Below are 24,295 nucleotides of genomic sequence, written 5' to 3'. Positions count from 1 at the left end.
GGGACCATGAGGGAAGACTTATCATGTGAGAAGTGGTCCTTGAGGGGCAGCTAGGTGGTGGAGTGGATAGAGTACAAACCCTGGAGTCAGGAGGACCTGAGTTCAAGTCTGGCATCAGAAACTTAATAATTATCTAGCTGTGTGGCCTTGGGCAAGCCACTTAACCCCATTGCCTTGCAAAAATCAAAAAAAAAATTACCCATCTGGGTGACCTTGAGCAAGTAAGTCACTTAACCCCACTGCCCTGCAAAAAAAAAAAAAAGTGGTCCTTGAGCTGACCTTAAGAGGTAAGGATGATGCAAAAGGTGAAAAGGAGCAAAATTAAGGCCATATGAGTAGGGAGAAAGGAACAGCTGGGAAAATATAGAAGTGAATTTGACAGTATTTAACAAATAATTGGATATATAGCATGAAAGAGAAGGTCAAGGCTTGAAATGACTCTGAAGTTATAAACCTGGCCTATAAGAAAGATACTATGCTCCTGGACCCAGGAAAATTATTCCACCCAGACTGTATGTACTATATATGAACTTCAACTTGAAAGTGCTATTGGCCTACATAAAGATTTCTAGAAAATCTCCCATCTAGAAGAGAGCCCTCCTCCTCTGTCTTGCACTCCTGCCTTGGCTCTGCATTTGCATTTAGAATGATCCTTGAAGTCAGAAATTGTCATTTTGCATCTTTATTTTCACAGTACCTGGTGCTGTGTCTTGTGCATACCAAATGTTTAATAAATGTTTATTCATTCAACAGTCATTTCTTTAACAGCTTCTAAGTTAAGTACTTTGGCATTTTAGAATTCAGGGCAATACAGAGATAATGAAATATAGCCCCTATCCTTAAAAAAGGAACACTATAATGGAGGTAGGAAACAAATAAAATTCATATTAGAATATAATAAATATATACAAGAAGTACAAATAGCTTTTCAACAGCATACTGAATAAATGAATTACCATAAAGACTTTCAGGGGGAGTTGTTCTTTTACTGTTTGGTTATATAGTAATGAAAGAGTCAAAGATGTTAAAATTCTTAGAGGAAGAGTAGCTTGTTAAATGTCATAATTTTCCTCTTAATTCCTTTTTTCTTATCTTTTCCAATGTGTATTAGTTAAAATTGTTTATTCATTTTCTTGCTTATACCCTGACAGAATAAAGTATTTCAACCATGGTATTATTTTATTATGCTCCAAAATAGCTAACAGTACTTTTTTTTTTTTTTTTTTTTTTAGTTTTTGCAAGGCAATAGGGTTAAGTGGTTTTCCCAAGGCCACACAGCTAGGTAATTATTCTGTGTCTGAGAGGCCGGATTTGAACTCAGGTACCCCTGACTCCAAGGGCCAGTGCTCTATCCACTGCGCCACTTTGCCGCCCCTCTAACAGTACTTCTAAAGAACTTTTTCTCTCTGTGTTCTTTTCAATTATCTAGAGATTAGTGCCATTTTATACTATTGTGTTAATCTGGTACTATTTCCACTTTACAGATAAGGAAACTGAAACCTTGACTGGTCAAATTAATTGTCCATGATCATACACTAATAAAATTTTTAAAAGTCCAGAGTTCATAGCCAGGTCTTTTTGCCTCAAAGTCTAGTTTTCTTTTTGTTATGTCATGCTGCTTCTCTCTTCATCTAACTGCTTCTAAATATTTAAATTACCACAGTGATATCAAGAGTCATATACAAAGAAAGCATTTGTAAGCTATTGAAATAAACACAGAAACACTACTACTTTTACAGATTTTTCTCAGCTTGCCTTCCCTTAACACATTCACTGGAAGGAAATCTCATCATGTTTTATACTAATCCACCTGTATAGATCATTTCTGAGCCTAAAAGAACATTCCTAGAGAAGCCAAGGAAGAGTGTCACCCTACCTTTACCCTTTACATGTCATTTTCCTTGTAACACCATGAGGCAAATATTCCTAGTATTATCTACAGTTTACAGATGAATAAACTGAGACTAATGTGAAGTCAATTCATATTGGAACAGTCTTATGGGGAAACATTTTTATTTCAAATTAAAGTCATAAAGGAGTATAAATTTTGTGATCTTTTCAGAGATTGCAAAATAATGAAATGATAAAGTAACAGTCACACTTCTGGGCTTCAGAAGGCACTTAACACATAACTGGGTGAGAGAAAGATAGATGGATAGATAGATAGATATACACATGCATATACTAGGGACAGATATTAAAGCTGTCAAGATTCCAAGTAAATCTTATGAAAGGATGGATACAAACATTTGTTACACTTAGTTAAATCTGGGATGGAGATAGCTAATCCTCCCGGGAGTTTGACTCCTTTGGCCAAAACAGAAAAATTTCATCCGAATCTTTTCCTGTATCCTGTTTGCCTGGCTCTCTCTGGCATTCAGCTCTTTAGTTTCCACAGTGAGTGGATTGCTATCTGCAAGCAGATCTTCATTTTTATCATATTTGCCTTTAGGACACTCAAGTCATCCTTCCCATGTACGAGACTTGGTAAATGGGTCTTGTCCCAAGGGGTCATTTAAACTATTGTGGATCCAAATGCCCAACCTCTCCATCTCACTTCACTGATCTTGGCAACCACAAGCATTTAGGGAGAACAAACATTTTCTTACATGAATATGCTGACTGTTCATTTCTTCCCTTGAGACATTAGGTTAGGTTAATTCCTATGGGAAATCTGTTTTGGAAAGCTACTTTTCCCTTATGCAAACCAAAAGGTCACCAGTACTTTTCTGTTTTAGAAACAACATTTCTTTGCTGTGGGTTATGGGATATGGCACCGTATGGGTCAGGAGGAACATTAATGCTGTTTTGGTCAAAAAATTGGTCTAACACAACTTCTGCTGATTCTAGAACTTTCAGACACTAGCTGTAAACTATTTGTCATAGTACTTGTCTTAAAGAACTCCAATAGCTAATCCTGACAGAGATGAAACCTGGAACTCTATGACAAGACTTAGGAGTCTTGGCTAAGATGAAAAGCCATAAAGGCTCCAACAATGGATAGTCAAGAACCAGCCTAGGTATATTTGAATATTCTCAAATCATTAGGACCACAATATGATAAATTTTCCAGCCACTGCAGCTCTCAAAATCTATCTACCAAGTTGTAGGGGAATTGTAGTGGGAATACTGATGAAAAAACAGTTCCATAAAGTAACCTTAGAGAAATAGTACATACAAATTAGCAATTTGTAGACCATACCATTTGCTTAATAATGAAAACTTTTTCTACCTTGTGTTTCTACAGGAATCTCCCCAGGATAGTGCTATCACTAGGGATATTAACCGTACGTTCCCAGCTCACGACTACTTTAAAGACACAGGAGGAGATGGTCAAGATTCATTATATAAAATATGCAAGGTAAAAATTTCAGTTTTTAGTAGGTTTGAATTCATCAAAAGTATTTACAAATGAGACCTCAATTTCATATTAAATTTTGAGAGATCACAGCTACAAATTGTAATAGAGAACCTCAGTAATATAAAAGGGAGCCAATTCTTTGTAAATAGTTCTTGATTTTAATCATGAATCTTTGTGTAGCAATGGAAGCAAAGAGGCATTTGTGATTAAACTACTTTAAATACAGAAGATTATTAGCAAATTGTCATATTTTCCTCTGTAACCTAAATAACTTGTCTGACTAGAACATTTCAAGATTCAAGTTATTCCCTACTCCATTTGTATATTTAGAAATCTTGCTGAATTAGTTTCAAAAAATTTAAAGCAAAAGGAAATCTAGGACATCATCAAGTCTTAACACTTCAGGAAAAAAAACTTGAGACTCAGCCAGGTAACATGACAATATGAAGGAGTAACTGGTGAGTGCCTCACATGATGGGTTGTATCTGGACTGGTCTCTTGACACTCATCTTGTTTTTGCCTTCCCTTCACACTTACAGTTCAGAAATCATGATTAAATCCATACTGCCACCGTTTCTAGGAAGGGTATGTCTATCAATCTGTGATTCTCACCCACCATCCCGATAACTTTCCAAACCAAAATGCTTTTCCCCAGTCAACACGGCTTTGTATCTGTATACGCTGAACTTGGTATAGTGCTAGCTGGCCCCCAAAAGCACTAAATACATGCTTCAATCATTCATTGCCCAAGTTAAGAAAGTGACTGAACAGCACAGTGATTATTCAGAGCCCTCTCTCTTGATCAGTATCCAGAGCTTTTTTCAGAAGCTGATGAAAATTTTTTTAGTTTTTTTTATTTAGTTTTTGCAAGGCATTGGGGTTAAGTGACTTGCCCAAGGTCCTACAGCTAGGTAATTATTATGTGTCTGAGGGCAGATTTGAACTCAGGTCCTCCTGACTCAAGGACTGATGCTCTATCTACCTAGCTGCCCCTGAGATGATGAATTCTTAAGAAATTGTTTTTATCTCAAAATCTTCATTTTTATGGACAGGTTATAGACTCCTTTGAAATGATCATTGTCCTTCTACATCAGTGGGGCACCTACTCACAGGGGGACAAATCATTCTGAAACAAACAATAAAAAAATTTATCAAGGTGCTTTAAATGTTGAATTGTATACTATAAGATGTTGTGTTAAGGTGTTCAAAATTGAGTTTTTCTTCATCAGATGCTTAAGTTTGTCTTTACTATCATATTCTTCTCATCTAAACATTTTAGCCAGTCTTCTTTTTCCTCCATCTTGTACTTTTATAAGTTATTAAGTCTCTGGCCACTTTACAGAAAAAGAATTATTAAAAAGTTACCCATAAAAAATAAAAATATTAAAGCTTCACATGAACCTATATTTTCCTTTGTTAGCATACATACTCAGTTTCTCCTATGTTCTTTATCATATTGATCAGTAAAGCCACTTAATGTAAGAGAAAAACCACTGGATTTGGAGTAAGACAGTTTTTAATCTCTTCTTGTAAGTTTGGATTTTAAGTACTTAAGTTTGATAAGTACATTGAGGCAAGGTTTGTTGCCATTTTTCATGTTTGTGTACTGAGCATCTGACATTTAACAAGTGACTTCATACATGTAAACTGAGGCAAATTCATTCACATTTATTAAGCATTCACTGAGTTTAAGATACATAGTGCTAGCTAGGAATGAAAATGAAAGGGGCCTTCCATTCAGTGAGTTTACATTTTACAAGGGAAATAAAATATGGACACAATTGTATAAATAAATACAAAGTAAGATGTAAGTCATTTCAAGGAAGAGAGAATACTAACAGTAGGTTAGCCTCAGGTAGGATTTGGTAACTGAGTGTGACATTATGAGGCAGCTAGGAGACACAATGGATAGAGTTGCAGACTTGAGTTCAAATATGACCTCGGATATGCTTACTAGCTCTGTGTCCCTGAGCAAGTCACTTAACCCCAATTGCCTTACCCCCCCCAAAAAAGACATGTTATACTACCTTAATGCTATTTTGAAAAAAGTGTTTCTAAATCAGGAGACAGGCCTTTTATTTTTGAGCAATTCAGTACTAAGAATTTGATATATCACTCTTAAATTTATATAACTAGGTTGTGAAAATTTTGGTCTGAACCTCTGGAAGTACAATTATGATATAATGGGGGAAAAAAGCTTGTATGTAATTTAATCGCATAATAAATTTTCAAACCCAATTGAGTTTTCCTCAAAATTAATTTTATTTTATTAGCACTGCCATAAGGCAATGAATCTTGTATTAGGAGATCTAAAATACTTAGGAGATACTTAAGATACTTAGGATATTGCTTTATTAGAATCAGAAGGATCCTAGTAAGAAACATAAATGGAAAAATAAAAAGGGAAGGGATCAAGGGGAGCCTCCTTATTAATTGAAGGGAAAACCATAAATCTATATAAATCTCATTTCTACATGAAACTAAAAAATTTTTAAAAGAATTTTAGAAAAAAAAGTCCTGAAAAGTAAAAAGGCCAAAAAAATCCAGTACTAAATCCCTAAGAAGTATAGATTTTCTATAAAATTTATTTGTGTTTGTTGTTGTTTTGGTTTATTTTTTGTAAGGCAATGGGGTTAAGTGACTTGCCCAAGGTCACACAGCTGGATAATTATTAAGTGTCTGAAATTGGATTTGAACTCAAGTCCTCCTGACTTCAGGGCCCATGCTTTATCCATTGTACCACCTAGCGGCACCCCCTATATACTTTAGAAGAAAAGGATCTGAGAAGATGAGTAGAAAAGAATGGCAGCTAGTCAAACCTAAAAATATATTTTCAAAAAAATCACCCTTATCCAAAAATGTGTTCCTGTGGGACTAGCCTGACCATTCTTTCTTTACTGCTTTGTTACTTCTGCACTTAGATGACTGGAGTCTTCTAGAAGAACATAGCCCATTCAGTCACAACCATTGCCATAAGGCAATGAATCTTGTATTAGGAGATCTAAGATACTTAGGAGATACTGATTATTTGTACTGATTATTTGATTACTTATGTTAGATCCAGGAGGAGATGCATAGATAGCTAAGTCTCATGGACCTAAGAATGGCAGGAATGACCCCTCCTGTCATTTACAGGAAGAAAATCAGCTTGACCCAACTTCTCTATCTCTAGTACATAGTGTCTGATGCTTGTCAGCACTCTGATCTGGTAGGATTTGATATGGGATCCATGCTAGAATTCACTTTCCTCTGATTAGACTGAACTTCCTTATCTGTAAAAATAATGTTATTGGATTCAGTGATGCCTCAGGTCCCTCCCAGCTCTATCAAGTGGAATAGGAGACAGCTGAGCTGGTCAGGAGGCTACTGTGTCCTTCCTCTGTTTTCCACTCCTCTGATAAGCTGCATTGCTCACAGGCAAGTCCAGTTGCTTTCCTTGATACATGGGTGATTTGACATACTAAAAATCTGTGTTCTTTTTCCAGGCCTATTCTGTGTATGATGAAGAGATCGGCTACTGCCAGGGCCAGTCGTTCCTTGCTGCTGTGTTACTTCTGCACGTAGGTGACTGGAGTCCTCCATAATAGCACATAACCCATTCATTTATAACCCTTAATTAAGAACTGATTATTTGATAACTTATGTTAGGTCCAGGGGGAGATACAAGGATAACTAAGCCTCCTGACCTCATGGAGTTTACAATCTAACAGGAGGGAGAAAATAGAAGTAGTGAGGTGACTCAGTGGATAGAGTGCCAGGTCCAGAATTGGAAGATTTGAGTTAAATGCAACCTTAGACACTTAATAGCTGTGTGATCCTGAGCTAAGTCTCTCCCCTTCTTGGCCTTTGTTTCTTTTTTTTTTCTTTTTTTTGTAAAACAGAGATAAAAATAGCACTTACCTTCTAGGATTGTTGTCAAGACCAAATGTGATGTTGATTATAAAGCATTTATACAGTCCAGTGTCTGATGCTCAGAAATGCCATATAAATTTTAGCTATTATTTATTATACCTTGATATGCATAAATCATTAGCTGTAATACAAAATATGATATGATAAAAGCACAAGAAAGATATAGAATACATTACAAAGACAAATCATTTCTGACTGGGAAGACAAGGAAAGACTTCCTGCAAGAAGTAGCATTTCATCTGGGACTTGAAAGATAAGCAGGATTTCAAAAGGCATAGATTTGAGAGAGTTAGGAACCATATGCTAAACATGGAAAGGTATGATTAAGAACTCATAGTACATGATGCTGAATGAAATGAACAGAACAGAAGAACATTGTACATCCTAACAGCAACATGGGGGCAATGATCAACCTTAATGGACTTGCTCATTCCATCAGTACAATAATCAAGGACAATTTTAGGGTATTGGCAACAGAGAATGCCATCTGTATCCCCGAAGAAGAATTGTAGAGCTTAAAGAAGCACCCCCCCCAAAAAAAGTTGTTTTATGTGCTACATAATTTTGCTATCTCTAATATTTTATTTTTGCCTCAAGGATATGATTTTTCTCTTACCACATTCAGTTTTGATCAATGTATAGCATAGAGACAGTGTAATCAGACTGCCTTCTGTGGGGGGGAGGGAAGGGGGGGTAGGGGAAAAATTGTAAAATTCAAAATCTTAACCAAAGGGTGATGGGTAGAAACTACTATTGTATATAATTGGAAAACAAATAAAATATATAATGAAAAAAACAGCACAGAAAGCAATCTAGTTTATCTAGTTTTACACTTATATGATGGGGAGTAGTGTTTGATAAAGCTGAAAAAATGGAGATGCCAGATTTTATAGGTCCATGAAAGCCATACTGAATTTATCACACACACACACACACACACACACACACACACACACACACACACACATCCCATTAAACTTAGTTTTTATCTTAAATTTGGCAGAAGTGGACAATATCATTGTCAATAAAGTTTTTCATGAAATTTAGTCAAATAATCACTTTCATAGTGCTAAGAAGAACTTTGTGAGCACTTAAAAGGTGAGGCAGCTAGTTTATGATAAATTTTAAAAAGGAAAGAATAGTTATTGCCATATAGGACATAAAATATAGAACCAAAAGGAACTTTATAGCTCATAGAGAACAGCCTCTTTATTTTACAGAAGTGGTAACTAAGAGACTGAAAGGGAGAGAGTAATTTGTCCGAGATCACACAGCTAGGAAGTAGCAAGAGTTAGGATTCAAATTTAGCTCATCTGACTCCCAGCCTTGTACTCTTTCCTGCCCTTCCCAGGTTTATATTTGTCATTAGATTTCGGTTTTCACAAGATTATCTTGATTGATTTGTTCTTAGCATTGGACCTCATTATATTGTTTTCCAAAATAAAAGATGCAGTAATTATGGTCCCTTTATAAAATAGTAGATAGCTCCCTAAATATAATTATTGAAATGCTGGTGCTTGCCATATTGACTGTATGGATGCTGTCAGCTCTCTAGCAATGTCATCACTTAAAATAATGATGAGTCTTATTCCTGAGTTTATTGAGGCAGAGTAAATCATTTTCCTCTACATTTGGAATCTTCCCTTTCCTTTAAAATGCAACTCATGTGCAGCCTCTCCAGAAACTCTTACCTTATCCTGCACATTAACTTTCCCTCTAATATATTCCCTCATGTAGTACTTCATTCTGTTCACTGAAATAAAGAGAAGAGTTAGTACTTTTGTAGTACCTGCTGTGTCCTCATATTCTCACAGTGTACTTAGCATGTGATATTGTGTGTTTCATGATGGCTCCCTAAGGTTAGGGAATTTGTCTCATCTAAGCTTTGAATCTCCTGCCACTCCAAGAACAGTGCATGTAGTCACGAGATTGTGGAATGGTTAGATTCACGTAGAAATGACATACTAGGGGCAGCTAGGTGGCACAGTGGATAGAGCACTGGTCCTACAGTTAGGAGTACCTGAGTTCAAACCTGGCCTCAGACACTAATACTTACCTAGCTGTGTAGCCTTGGGCAAGCCACTTAACCCCATTGCCTTGCAAAAAAAAAAAAAAACCTTAAAAAAAAAAGAAATGAGATACTAGATAGGTATCTCTTTCCAACCTATCTAAGGAGCCATGAGAAGAACAGTAGAGATCTGTTAAAATCTAGAGATGTGGGTTCAAATTTCTCCTTTATGACATACTAGCCTTGTGCAAATGGCCAAGTCATTTCTATTCTACCTCTCTGCTAAAAGGAGAGCATCCATTTCCCCAGTCTATCTTACAGTATTGTTTGGTGGTTTTTTTAATATGTTTTGTAAAATATGAAGAACTAAATAAATGTGAACTATTCTTATTAACATCATTATACTTTATGTAACAATATGGGCCTCTAAATATACTCTCACACGATAACCCAATAGAAGTCTTTTAGCTATTACTTTCTTGATCCTCCAACCGATTTCCAATGGTTTCCATACTCATCTTGTGCTAACTTCACCTTCCCTTTTTTTTGAGAGATTGTTGCTGTAATAATGTAGAGTCCTAAATGTAAAATTTCCAGTGCTTTAAACAACAAGATATTTTGCCAGGTTCTCAAGGCAAAAATTGTCTTTTTTTACTGTACTTTTTCATCACATTCTGGGGTAAATATAACTTTGATAAACAAAAGTCAAGATTTCTCTAGGAGTTTAATTACAGTATAATTAACATTCATTAGCAATGCATAGAGTCTCTAGTTATATCTTTTCCGATCAGTTGAGAAAAGTTAACATTTTTTGACAGTAAGGAAATTATAATGGATTAGATTCTTGATGTGTTGAGGGATAGCTCAGCATAAAATGAAAAATGTCACATCAACAATCAAGAGACTGAAGTTCTAGTCCTAACTTTGCTATTGTTATGTTCTACTTAGTTTTTTAAATCTCTATAGAAATATACCTTAATCAAGTCAATTTTGTTCTCTGGACCTCAATTATCCCTTATATAAAAATGATCTGTAGAGTCACTTGTAAATGTTGTTTTCACTATTATAAAGTCCCTTTATGCTCTGGCATTCTTTTGAGTTGATTAGTTTTAAAATGACAAATTGTTTTCTCCATGTTTTAACCTCATTCCATAAGATGATCAGAAAAACAAATAGAATTGACAAAATAGTCCTAGCTTTTCATAGCATTGTAGTTTTTAACATTGCCTCTTTGACTTGAGGAGGTGATGGCTGAGTTTAGAAATGAGACTTGTCTCTTGTCAGAGCTGACACAGTAGGAAATGTAAATGCAGATCTTTGCTGTAGTTCACCACTCTACTTACTGCCATCCAAATGAGGACAGGAAGGCATGAGATTACTGTATTGAAAAGAAGAGAAACTGCTGTAAAATCTGTTTTCTTATTTGTTTTATCTTTTCTTTAATAGATGCCTGAGGAACAGGCTTTCAGTGTTCTGGTCAAAATCATGTTTGATTATGGACTCAGGGAACTTTTCAAACAAAACTTTGAAGATTTGCACTGCAAGTTTTACCAGTTGGAGCGCCTAATGCAGGTATAGGGCCAAACTGTATTTAATAAATGATAATGCCACTTTTCCCCAGGCAGACCATATCTGCAGTATAGTACTCAGTTAGGAAGGGGCTATAGCATTCCAAAGCACATCCAGAGAAGAGCAGCCAGGATATATGCAAGGAACTGGAACACCTGCCATACAGATATCAGACAGTCCTGTGAAAGAGCTGCTTGATCCCAGAGAACAGAACTAGAAACAACAGAAGTTATTGAAGGGCACAACATAAGACTCAATGTAAGAAAACTTCCACATCACTAGAGATGTCTAACAATGAAACAAATTGCATTTATTTTTAGTGAATGCCCCCCTCCCTAAATGTTTTCCTTAAGGGGATAATCCCTTTTTAATGAGACAGTTAGAAGATGGACTAAATGACCTCTTGAGGTCTCTTCCAACTCTTTAAGTTACTATAATTGGGGGGGGGGTGTTACAAGAAGATTTTAATTTTGTCATACATTTCCCCATGAAATTATTTTTTTAACATGTTTATGGTAGAAAGGTAATAAGGCATAACTCTGATATATATATATATATTTGTGTGTATATATATATATATATATATGAACTGTTTGTATTTTTGTAAACATCCCAAAGACAAAATGATGTTCCAGGGACTTTATCAAAACATAATTAGTTAAGAAATGTTGTTCACTAAGATGTTTGGATTTTCTGTATATGGTTCTTATACTAGAAGAAAACCCCAGCTTTTCCAAATATATTTAATATAATACTCAATATATTTATTTGGGAAAGGGCCTTTTTTGTTCTGAGTAAGGTTATAAATTGAACAGTAAGAAAACTGATTTTGCTCCAGTTAAATTCCAGATGTTGTATTTTCTTCTCAATAATTGTTAAGGAAAAGAGAGAGAAAGAACTCTCATATATATGTGACTTTATTATCTTCTTTCTGGTGATTTAAGAGTGTTCAAAATGTGAATCAACAACTATATTTATTCCCAAAGCTAATGTTTGCCATTTCAGGAATACATTCCCGACCTGTACAACCACTTCCTGGATATAAGCCTTGAAGCACATATGTATGCTTCCCAGTGGTTTCTTACACTCTTCACTGCAAAATTCCCTCTCTATATGGTCTTCCATATAATTGACCTGCTGTTGTGTGAGGTATGTAACAGTGACTTCATAACTTTGCCTGTGCTTTATAGCCTTCTTCCCAACTTTCAAAAACAATAACATGGTTTTCTTATTATTATTATTCAGATCTGGTAAATTGAGGTATACCTTGTAAAATTCCCCTGTGCCAAATATTCCCATTTTACAAATTATCTTAAGAAAATCACTTTATTTCAAAGAACTTTAATATCTCATTTGTAAAATGAAGAGATTGGATTAGTTAAATCATTTCATATATTCTGTACTTGTTTGACTTGTTCAAGGTCACCAAGTTAATATATGCAGAACTAGCATAGCCAGGGCTTTTAAAGATCACAGGCATTAGAGCTGAAAGACACCTTAGGATACTATTTTGCCCAATTCCTTCCTTTTACAGATAATAAAACTAAAGCTCGGGGAAAGGAAGTCAGTGAGTCTATCGTCACCAGGCATCTAAATGCTTAATATGTGCCAGACCCTGTGCAAAGTGTTGGGAAAGCAAAGAAAGGCAAAAAACAAAACATATTTTCACAATGAGCTCACAGGCTAATGGAGGAGACAGTATGTAAATGATCACATAACAAAAAACAGGCAGGGTAAATTAGTGCTTCCCTAGGGTGACCAGGAAAAGCTGCAAAAGATAGCATTTTAAGTGGCACTTGAAGGAAGAAAAGGAAGTCAGCTGGTGGAGAAAAGGAAAGAAAATGTATCAAATATAGGGACTAGCCAGTGACTAGACATGGACTTGGGAAGTCATAGTTGACATTGATCAAGATAGTAGCAGCAGCTCTGGGTGAGAGGATGGTGTAGGGTGTGGAATGTTACCACCTTGTGGCACTATTTTATATTTCTATAGCACTTTTCTGTTGACAAAGCAGTTTTCCTATGATAGCCATTTGAGATATATAATCCTAGTATTATATCCATTTAACAGATAAGGAAACTGAGTAAAGTAACCAGCATAATTCCTAGGAAAGCATTTACACCATGCCTTATTATGTTTAAATCAAATATCCACTATGTATTAAAAAGACTGAAAAAACATGTATTGTGTACAGGGAACAGATAGAATGTCATTGGATCATAGAGTATATAGTAGTGAGAACAGCATAAAGGTAGGGAGGGGCATAGTTGTGAAGAGCTTTAGAAACTAAGCAAAAGTTTATATTTGATCCTAAATGTAATAGGGAGGCAGACATTGTGCTAAGTAATGAGGTTACAAAAGCAATAGACCTCCATACTTTCAAGAATCTCATAATCTAATAGAGGAACACAACACCTAAAATCTGGAGAAGCATGCTTCATACAGGGACATATTGAAGATCTACGACTATGGAGTATTTTCATCTCCTTAAAGTGAGGATATGAGAGTATCTCTAATATCTACCCTCCATCCTTCGGGTCAGAGGGGAAGGAAAGCCCTCAGGGCCAGGAAGCAAGGAGATAGTGTGAGTTTCAGAATTGATTCAATCTTGCTAACAGTGGAGTTACTGGAGACATTGGTGAAAACCAGGCACATCAGCTGGGTAAAAGATGAGAGGGACCCATTAGAGTTTATTGAGTAGACAGTTATATGAGCTAAGCTGTAAGATCAGTTTGATAACTAAACCAAGGATGGACTGGATAGAGACAAAATAGAGAATGGAGGAAGGAAGACCAACTAGGAGGCTTTTGCATTATGCAGGTGTGAGGTGACAAGGCATTCATCAGACTGATAGCTATATCAGAGATGAGAAGGGGATGTTATTCAAGAGAGGTTTCAAAGGACTTGTCAACAGATTTGATAAATGGAATGAGTGCAAGTTGAATTGTTGAGGATGGACACCTAGATTACAAGTAGGTGTGAAAGAGAAATCAAGAAGGGAGGTTTGGGATTAATCAAAAATTGGAGATGAGAGAGTTTGGGACTAAACAAGTAAATCTGAGAAACACTGACAAAAAGATTATAATTTAATCCATGGGAGGTAATGAGATCACCAAGTGAAATAGTATAACAGGAGAAGAGAAGGTCATTGGATTTGACCATTAAAGGATCATTAATAACTTTGGAGAGAGTGAGTTTTAGTTGAATGATGAGGCAGGAAGCCTGACTGGGGAAGATTTAGAATCAAGTGGCCAGAGGGGTGGGAGGAAAAAGAGGTACATGGAGACTCTTGTTGTGGATGACTTTCTCCAGGAGTTTGGCCATGAAAAGGAGGAGAAATATGGAATATGGATGCTGACAATAGATAATCAAAAAAAATGAATTTTTAAGGATGTTGGAGATAAGTATGTTTCTAGGCAGAGAAGCAGATACAGGTTTGTTTTAGAAAAACAGCCAGTAGATCGAGAAAGTAAAGATTAGTGATAGAACAGAGATAATAGAGGAAGCAATCTGCTGGAAATGACAGAATGGAATGGGATAAAGGCTAAATATAAGGGGTTTACCTTGACAAGAAGAGCCATCTCCTCATCTAACATAGATGGATGAGAAGATAGGGAAATTGTCAAAGTGATCAGGGATGAGAAAGAGATAAAGGGGAGCTCTAGGCTAATGGGGTTAATTTTACCCAAGATCACATAGATCACAATTTTAGCCAGCATTCAAACCGAGATTTTCACACTCCCAAGTCTGATGCTTCTTTCCTCTAGAGTACACTAACTTCTACTTTGCACTCTGCAGGATCTCAGGGGAAGACAAAGAAAATAAGACATTTCATAGCAACCAGGAGTTTATGATTCATTGTCTGAAAGGATGAAAATTGAGATATTTATAAATAAATGAAATGTAAATTAGAATATGTAAATGTATAAGAAGATTATAAAGTCTTATGAGTTCAAATGAAGGTGAAGACCTTTCCAGAAGAGTAAAAACTTCATATAGGTACCTTGAAGGACACGTAGGATATCAGCAAAGTGAAGAGAATGACAGGTGTTGGTTAAGGGAACAGTGCAAATAAGGGCACAGAATTTCCTAATCTCTCTTGTTCAGTGATCTACATAAATTTGTTGGTTTCTCATTGCACTCACAGAGAGTGAATGGAACAAAGTCATTCAGGTGAATTCAGGTGAAAAGGAAGGTTGATCTAGGAAAAAGTATAATTATAAGGAAGGAGGAAAAGAGGAAGATTTTTACACATGTAGACCTTAAAGTGGTTCTTGGTCACCAAATGGATGTGATTGAAAGGCAGTGTGGTCTCCTGGAATGAGACCTGGAGACAAAACTGGAACTTTTAATGAAAAGATTTGAATTTCAGTCTGAGCTCTTACCTATAACTTTGTGCTTCTTGAGTGAGTTGTTTTCCCCCCCTTTTGATCACCATTTTCTCTTCTATAAAAAACACAGATGGTTTCTAATTTCCCTTAGAAAGACAAAAGTTTTTGAACTACTTTCACTTTCTAATGCTCAGTTTGCTACTCTTGTGGTGATATGGAAATGACTTGATTCTAAAAGGTCAGGATCTCCCATTGATCACCATCCATCTTAATCTTCCTATGTCAGGCCACTAGACTCACCTGGGATGGTAAGAATGGTATCTTCGCACAACATCCCCTCACTTTAATCAGTCTTATTTGTAAGTCATGACATCACTTTCCTGATGTAATGGTTTTCTTCATGATCAAAGAACAGCTACTCATCATCACTATTACATTCACCTAAAAACTTTTGGGAAGAAAAGGCTTTATTTTTATAAAGGCAAAATTATTGGAAATATCAGCTTTATATTTTTTTTACTTTGCTGATTTTTTAATGTCTTATTTTCACATCATGGTCATGTCCAAATATTGAGCCCTTCCTTGTGACAAAATGTCAAATGATACTAGCCATCACAGTTAATTCTGGCTATAATAATATTGGGTGCCAAAAACTTGTTTCATGTTTCCTGAGAAAAGATGGTACACTAAAAGACCACTTCTACTGAACTCCTATTCTGTTTGACTCCACAGAACTAAACAAGGAAACATGGGTGGAAGTTATAGAGAGGCAGCTCAGCATGCATTTCCTTTTAATTAGATCCAACCACAGGTACACTGAGTTGCCAGAAAATAGTAGTTTTCTCAGTCTTGAGGGTCTTTCAGCAGAGGAATAACTAACCACTTGTCAGAGATGTTTATTAAAGGCATTCCTCTTCAAATGTGTGTTGAATGGTAGAGAATTTCATAGAGCTCTTCTACCTCAGAGGTCTATGATTTCAGTTCATGGGAATAAGAAAGAGTACATACATAGACTGTTTGGATAAAGCTGCCACAAATGTGACACACCTGGCCACCAAGCAGTGAAGTTTTTGGAATATATTGGTAAGTTTTAACATAATTCCTTACATAACAGCATCTATAAAATTTAAATTTGAATCATATGGTCCCATTTAAGAAATTAATCTTGGGAATCATATGAGAGTAGCATAAGAGACATCCTTTCTCAGGAAAACATAAGATGACCTTGAAATGGATTGTCAGCTCAGAGCATTAACTCTATACTTTCCCCAGATATTCTGTTCTATGGTTAATGAATGGTTCCTATGTTTTGGAGATTTAAAAGATGTTAGAGATCACTGTTTCAAACATAAAATTAAGTTTTTATAAATCAAATATAATAACCAGACACAGGTACTAAAATTGTTCATTTTTCTCTCTTCTTTAGGGAATAAGTGTTATTTTTAACGTTGCTCTTGGTTTATTAAAGGTAAGCCTTTCTGTCAAATTTTTATTTCATCTATACTTATGTAGCTATTAATCTTGATGTAAACTTCATCTGCCACCTCCCACTGTCGTGTCTGTGCTTCCACATGTTGGGGCTGCAATTCCCTGATAAAAATTTGGAAGAGACCTGTTTTGACAGACCTATATCAAGGATATATTGAGTGCAAACTCTTGTACTGTAAAATTAGGAGATTTGTCTCATAAATCTTACAGTAGAGAGACCACCCATAACTATGATATATGTTCAATGTATTATATAGGTGTAAAACCAAGTGTATTTTGATGAGGAGAGGTATTAGGAACCAAGAGGCTTTATGAGTGAAGTAGCCTGTGAGTTAAGCTTTGAGGGACAGGTAGGGAGGGATACGATAGATAAGGAGAAAAGAGGACATTCCAGGCTTAGGGAATGATTGCTCAAGCAAAATCAGAGAGAAGGAAAAGCACTAGGTGTAGAAATTGTCTTTGGGTTTATTCAGATATTGCTTGTGCATTTTCAACACAAATGTTTCTGTGTTCATATGTATCTAATTGCCTTTTTGAAGACTTCCAAGGATGATTTGCTGCTGACAGACTTTGAAGGGGCTTTGAAGTTCTTTCGTGTTCAGCTTCCTAAGCGATATCGGTCTGAAGAAAATGCGAAAAAGCTAATGGAATTAGCTTGCAATATGAAGGTAAAAAATAATTTTAAGTTTTTCTCCAAGTCGTTCCTGTGAACAGCAAAAGGAGAGATAAGACTAGAAACCAAGGGGCTTATTTGAATCACAGTAAGTTATCTGATTTACCTGGAGCCTAAGGAAAATGAAGAGAAGGAATCTGAGGAGGGAAAAAATTAAAAAAAATTAGGTTGGGGCCAAATCTTGGAAGACCTTGAATGGTAAATGAAGTGTTTATGCTTTTTTCAGTAGTTAATGGAGTTATATACGATTTTTTTTTGTAACTATTTGCTGTATTTGACCTCAAGGTTCAGGTTAGAGCAAGGATCTGAATTCAAGTTTCTATAGGAAATTTGATATGCTGCAATTTTTTTTTTTTTGTTTTTGCAAGGCAATGGGGTTAAATGACTTGGCCAAGGTTGCACAGTGTCTGAGGCTGAATTTGAACTCAGGTCCTCCTGACTCCAGGGCCAGTGCTCTATCCACTGCACCACCTAGCTGTGATATATTGCAAATTAGTACAGGATGAGCATTATTAGTCTGTGGCACAACAAGCAGACAAAAAAAAAACAAAGTATACTTAACAGTACAGCAGAGATCCAGCAACACATACACAAGGCCAGGATTACTCTTGTGAGGAGGGAGACATGTATTGTGGCAAAGATCTCAGTGAATTTTACACTCAGAGTGGAGTCTCAACAGGGAGGTTTTTTATACCTTAAAGATGAGCTTGTTTGAGAATAGTTAAATGACACCAGATAGAGGAACGAGCACTGCTAATCAACGCATCAAGAAGTGAGTGGGAAATCCCCTGATTCATTTACCTACGCCAGGCTCAGGAGAGTTTCCTGAATGGAACCAGAAATTGGGTTAGGGCTTTAATAGATAATCAGGGACCATCAGAATAGATGTTAATATGCAGTTGGGAGCCTTACCAGTCACAAACCTTGATCGTTTGCATGTTTGATAAAAAATCAAGATAAGTTAGGACAGTGAAAACACATAGGCTGTCTGTTACTATTGGTATATTTATGGTTATTAGACCCTTTAACCAAAGTGATTTCATATTGAAGTCTTTAAACAATATATTTCAAAAAGTTATAACACCATTGAATATACCAAACTCAGAAATAAAACATTTATTTTGCCACAAGTCAATATGATGATAACATTTAAGAGGTTTACAAAATTCATTCTTCATGGGAAGTCTGCAAAGTATTTAGTATATTATTAACTGCTTTTAAAAAAGAAGGAAACTGAGACCTTGAATGGTTATGTAACATCCAGAATCAACCAGCTGGTAAATTTTGGAGCCAAGCTTTGAGTCTTAAGTCCTGTGACTCCCACGTCAAGATTTCCCCAGTAGGAATCTGGTTAGTCCTAGCTTCACTTTCCCTTCCCAGGGCGTGAAGAAGATAATTGATAGGGCATAGGCACATACAGAGTTTTCCTGAGTCACACTTGAAAGAAACTAACAAGAAGGTGACCAAAGAAGTATGATGTCTGCCAAGTTCTGTGGGAATCAAGAAGATGAGGACACAGCAGATGCGTTACAAAACAGAACAAGTAAAAAAACCTAAAAGGGGGGGGGCAGCTAGGTGGCGTAGTGGATAAAGCACCGGCCTTGGAGTCAGGGGTACCTGGGTTCAAATCTAGCCTCAGACACTTAATAATTACCTAGTTGTGTGAACTTGGGCAAGCCACTTAACCCCATTTGCCTTGCAAAAAACCTAAAAAAACAAAACAAAACAAAATGGAACAAGTACATGAGAGTGTGTCAGGGCTAGGGAGGAGGGCGAGCTGCTAAGGAAGGAAGGAGTCAACCTGACTGCTCTGGTGATCATTCCATTGAACTTTTGGACATGACTCGTCTTACCCTTCCAGCAAGTGATTATCCCTGTCTCTTGAAGAAGCCTCTTTCCCTTAGGAACAACTCCATGTGGTGCTCACACTTCTGCCCAGTAACACCTGGCAAGTGTTCAGTCTGACAATTGTCCCAGTTTGACTGTCAGGACTACTACTTCTTTATATTCATGACCATGTACTCATTACTTAACTTCTCCAGGCCTCAGTTTGTTCATCTTTAAATATATTGGGATTTGTATTGGTAGTTGATTTCTAAGCTTCCTTCCAAGTTTAAAAACCCTTTCAGGAATACAGTGTAGTATGGTGGGAAAAGTCCTTGAGTCAAGAAAAACCCAGATTTTAAAATTCTACCTCTGGAGTTTATTAATTTTGTCACCAAAAACAAAATATTTAAACTCTCAGAGCCCCAGTCTCATCTGTAAAATAGAGATAATTCTTTTAATACCTGTCTCACCTTATCTTTTTTTGATGAGGCTTAAATTAGGTGAGGCTTATAAATCACTTTGTAAACATCGAAATGCTGCATATATATTATAATTAGCTTTATAATTAGCATGTTCTTTGTTATCCCCTAAATCCAATCCTCTCACCAAATCAGTTGCCTTCTTCTATATGTACTAGCTTGACATTGTTCCTCAGAAAATGTGATTCTTAAACTGTACATAATACTCCAAATGTGTCCTGACCAGGGCATTAGTACTCCTTACTCCCACTGTTCTAAGTAGTATGCTTTTACTGTTGTTTCATTTCAATAATGATCAACTCTTTGTGAGCCTATTTGGGATTTTCGTGGCATAAATACTGGAGTAAGTTGATATTTCCTTTTGCGGTTTATTTAAAAGTGAAGAATGGAGGTAAACAGGGTTAAATGACTTGCCCAGGGTCATACAGTTAATAAGTGTGTGAAGCCAGATTTAAAATCAGGGATATTTGTCTTCCTGACTCCAGACCTTGCACTTCATCCACTGTGTTAACCTACCTGCCTAATGCTTTTACTACTGCAGTCCAAAGTCATAATTGTTTTTTTGGTCATCATGTTCTATTGTAGGCCACCTACCTTCCATGATCAGATGGAAATAGGATGGAGGGAGAAAAATGAAAAAAACATAATAGTTACAATAATAATAATAATCATAAACCTATTTCTATAGCACTTTAAGGTTTAAAAAACCCTTAAAAATTATATCTCATTTTAGCCTCAACAAAAACTCTGGGAGGCAAGTATTATTTTCTTCATTTTATAGATGAAAAAGCTAAGGAAAAAAAGCTATAAAATAATTTGTTAAGGGTCAGACAGCTAATAAGTGTTTAAGTCTGGATTTGAAATCTTCCTGACAGCAAGTCCAATACTCTGCCATACTGCCTAGGATGTTTCACTGATAAAGAGTATCAACTTTGTACTCTCCCTCCATCCTTATTCATTCACAAGGCACAATTATGCCCATGGAATCCTTTCCCAGAAGTTTCTCCATTTAAGATCAATTTCATAGGTGATCATCAGCAGTATAGGCCCTTTTTAGGAATCTGCTTTCTAAAATCTAAAAGACTATTTAATCAGAAAAAAAGGAAAAAAAATTGTTAGAATACCTGATCCTCTCATCCAGATTTCCATTTTGACTCTCCTTTTTCCTGGGATCATACTGTCATGATGAAAAGCTGTAACTATTTCTAGGGGTAATCTGCAGACTTCCAGGACTGACTCAGTCTTAGTCTGCTGGCCAGCAGAACAACTGTGCTCTTAACTTCAGTATGGAAGAGTCTGATAAATCACCACATTCCAGTCTCCTTAATTCCTTTTCAAAAAGAAAATAATAGGGCAAAAGGAAGATAAAATTCTTTTGAAAAATACCTTTAAAAAAGTAACTATTTTGGTTACTAGTCTCTTTAGAGGTATAACTAGGAAATATTATGAGTAAAGTTGGATAGTCTTCGATAATTATTAGGACCAGTAGTAGAAGTGACCAGTTTTGGCTCATGTTATCTAAAACTTTCTAATGATAATCTAATAATCAGAAATAATCAAAAGTGAAACAAGTATGTTTCTGAGGTCATGAGTTCCCCATAAATAGATGGCTTCATGGAGAGACCATATGATTGTCTGGCATATTGTAGGAAGTCATGGATACAGTTTGAAATGTGTAAGTCTGAAATACTGTGCAGCTCTGTGATCTTCAGTTGTAGATCAGAAGCAAAGGAAGCTAAGTCTGGCTGGACAAGATGAATTCATTACTGCATGGTTCTCACTAGGGGGAGCTTTAACCCAGTAGTCATCGTTCCCACCCCCCCCCCCCACCCCCCATACCATTTTCTTGCAAGACTAATAGCAAGGCACAGCAAGACTTGTGTTCTGGCCACAGATCTAATTTGTTTGCATTTATTTTCCATTCCTCCATATTGATCTTTTAGGATTGTTTATCCATTTACCAACCATATAAGTGTTTTATGTAGGTGCTTTCTCTGAGTATCACTTAGAAACTCAATAAATACTCAGCCATTGGCCCTAAACCACAGTAAAGGTTTAAAGCTGACCTATGCCTTAGGCTTTGTGGCCTCCCCAGAAGTGTTTAATGGGTGTCTTCCTACAACCTAGAACGAAAGCAGTATTCTTTTCTTGGCTGGCACTGCTTAGGCAGAGTCCAAGACTCCATTAATAGAAGTCTTGGTTGAGACTGGTCTAGATAGCAGTAGCTTTGGGGAGAGGAAAGTGTAGGGTGTGGAATATTATCACCCTGTGGTGCTATTTACATTTCTATAGCACTTTTCTGTTGACAAAGCAGTTTTCCTATGATAGCCATTTGAGATATATAAAGTATTATCTCCATTTAACAGATGAGGAAATTGAGTAAAGTAACCAGGATAATTCCTGGCATTACAACCACATTTTATTATGTTTAAATCAAATATTCACTGGGTATAAAAAAAGACTGAAAAAACATGAATCATGAAATAATTTATGGCAGCAAATCAAGTACTAACTTTTATGATGTGTAATATAGATTCAGAAAAAGGTTGTAGCATTTTGAACTGAGGTAATCAAAAATTATTTCACTCACTGCATGCCTTTGCATTGTCCTCTTCCTACCTTGGGGTTCCTGAGACTTTATTTTCTGCGCTTTGATTTGGTTGACTCTACCAACTCCCTAGGGTATAATTACCTTTTCTCTGCAAATGACTCCAAGATCACTTTCCTCAGTGGAGGGCCCTGAAGACAGGATTTCCCATAGATATCTCAAATCCAACCTGCCCAAAACAGAATTCATTGTTTTCCCCCAAGCCAACCCCCATAAGGACTTATTTCTATTAAAGTTAATAAAGAATTAAAAGGAATATATAATAGGCTATGGGTTGGAGGATCACAGATTTTGAGTTAGAAGGAAAAAAAAACAGATTAAATGACATGTCTAAAGACACCTAGGTAACAAACAGGGATTCAAATCCAGCCCCTGCGACTACAAATCCATAACCTTAGCTGAGGCATTAGCTTGGAAAAAGCAAAACAAAAAAAAAGTAATGGTGAAATTTTTCTAAATGTACCTAAAGCTAAGAGGGAATGATGTCTTTGACATCACAAGCAAAATAGCCAGTGGAAAGGATAGAGATGGTGGAAAAGGAAGAAGAGAGGAGGTATATGAAAACAGGAACTGTCCCATAACACAGAAGGGTTACAGAATTCAAAGTGGAGGTGGCATAACCAGAGGAGGGATGTGCGTCTTTCAGTGTTGGTTGAATTTATAGTTAGAACAAATGTGTCAGAAAAGAAATCTCACCAAATTAACCAACCCCTTTTAAAATGAAGGTGGAAGGGGGCAGCTAGGTGGGGCAGCAGATAGAGCATTAGCCCTGGAGTCAGGAGGACCTGAGTTCAAATCTGGCCTCAGACCCTTAATAATTACTTAGCTGTGTGACCTTGGGCAAGCCACTTTAACCCCACTGCCTTACAAAAAAAAACTTTAAAAAATGGAAGTGGAAGTTTTGCATTTAATTATACTCAGTTATGCAGTCATATTAATGTCATCTCCCCAAAATCTTAAAACAACAACAAATACAAATTTTTATAGTAGGATTCCCAGGCTGGCCAAAGTTCATCTTCCATTTGTACCTGAATATTATACAATCTCAAGTTGGAAGGGACTTCATAGATCTACTAATCCAAATGATACCTGAATATGCATATACTCTCCAGCATATCTAAAAAGTGATCATCCAGCATCAAGTTGAAAATCTTGAATATTGTGGAACCTTCTGAGGCATCCATTCCACTTTTATAAAACTCTTAATGTTAACAAGTTTTATGTTGATTTAAAATTTGCCCTAAGACATTCACCTCTTGCTTTTAATTCTGCCTTTTGGGATCAAGCTAAGTAATTGACAGATACTTGAAGACAGTAATCACATTTCTCCTAAGTTTTCTAATCACCTTGCATCTGACCTTATTGCAAGTTGATCTCCCAGCCTCAAGTCTTTCCCTATTCCAGTCCATCCTCCATTCAGCTACTCAAGTCAACTTCCTAAAAGTCACATGTGACCATGTTAGCCCTCTTCTCTGTACCATCCTCCCCTCTCTCCATTCAGTAAACTCACCTCCAGGATCTCCTATTTCAAATCTGTTGGGCTTTTAAAGGTCTCCATAGCTTTTTTACTTTCCCACCTTTATTCACTTTACTCTTCTTTATTCTCCCTCCACATTCTGTGATATGGTATAATCTTTCTTGCTGTTCCTTGCACAATACACCCCATTTTCTAGCTCTGTGCCCTTTCACTGGCTGTACTTCCATCCTAGTATTTTCTCCCTTCACAAGTTCGCATCTCTTAAGTCCCAATTAAAATCCCCATTTCTGCAAAAAGCCTTTCCTAGGCTTCTTTAATGCTAGTGCCTTCCCTCAGAGACTTTGTCCAGTTCACCATGTATATATCTTATATAGATGCAGTTAGTTGTATGTTGTTTCCCTCATTAGAATATTAGCTCCTTAAGGATACAGACTTTTTTGCCTTTATCTTCAGTGTTAGTGAAATGCCTGACCCATGATGTTGTTCAGTCATTCAGTCCTATGTAACTCTTCATGACCCTATGGATGACACTATCCATGAGACTTTCTTGGCAAAGATACT

The 24,295-nt window shown here is 36.4% G+C and overlaps 1 protein-coding gene across 4 annotated transcripts in view; it reads left to right on the top strand.

Moving 5' to 3' along the window:
• Positions 1–24,295, top strand: part of RABGAP1 (RAB GTPase activating protein 1) — a 242,377-nt gene that overhangs the window by 201,887 nt on the left and 16,195 nt on the right. For all 4 annotated transcript variants that reach the window (XM_074211619.1, XM_074211617.1, XM_074211618.1 and 1 more), the window contains 6 exons: positions 3,248–3,361; positions 6,847–6,921; positions 10,728–10,853; positions 11,856–11,999; positions 16,609–16,650; positions 17,210–17,338. In XM_074211619.1, the coding sequence (XP_074067720.1) occupies positions 3,248–3,361; positions 6,847–6,921; positions 10,728–10,853; positions 11,856–11,999; positions 16,609–16,650; positions 17,210–17,338 (630 nt within the window). The remainder of the gene's footprint in view (positions 1–3,247; positions 3,362–6,846; positions 6,922–10,727; positions 10,854–11,855; positions 12,000–16,608; positions 16,651–17,209; positions 17,339–24,295) is intronic.

The sequence above is a fragment of the Macrotis lagotis genome, chromosome 1 (assembly GCF_037893015.1).
Source record: "Macrotis lagotis isolate mMagLag1 chromosome 1, bilby.v1.9.chrom.fasta, whole genome shotgun sequence".
Lineage (NCBI taxonomy): Eukaryota > Metazoa > Chordata > Mammalia > Peramelemorphia > Peramelidae > Macrotis > Macrotis lagotis.
This window is presented reverse-complemented; position numbering and strand designations above follow the sequence as displayed.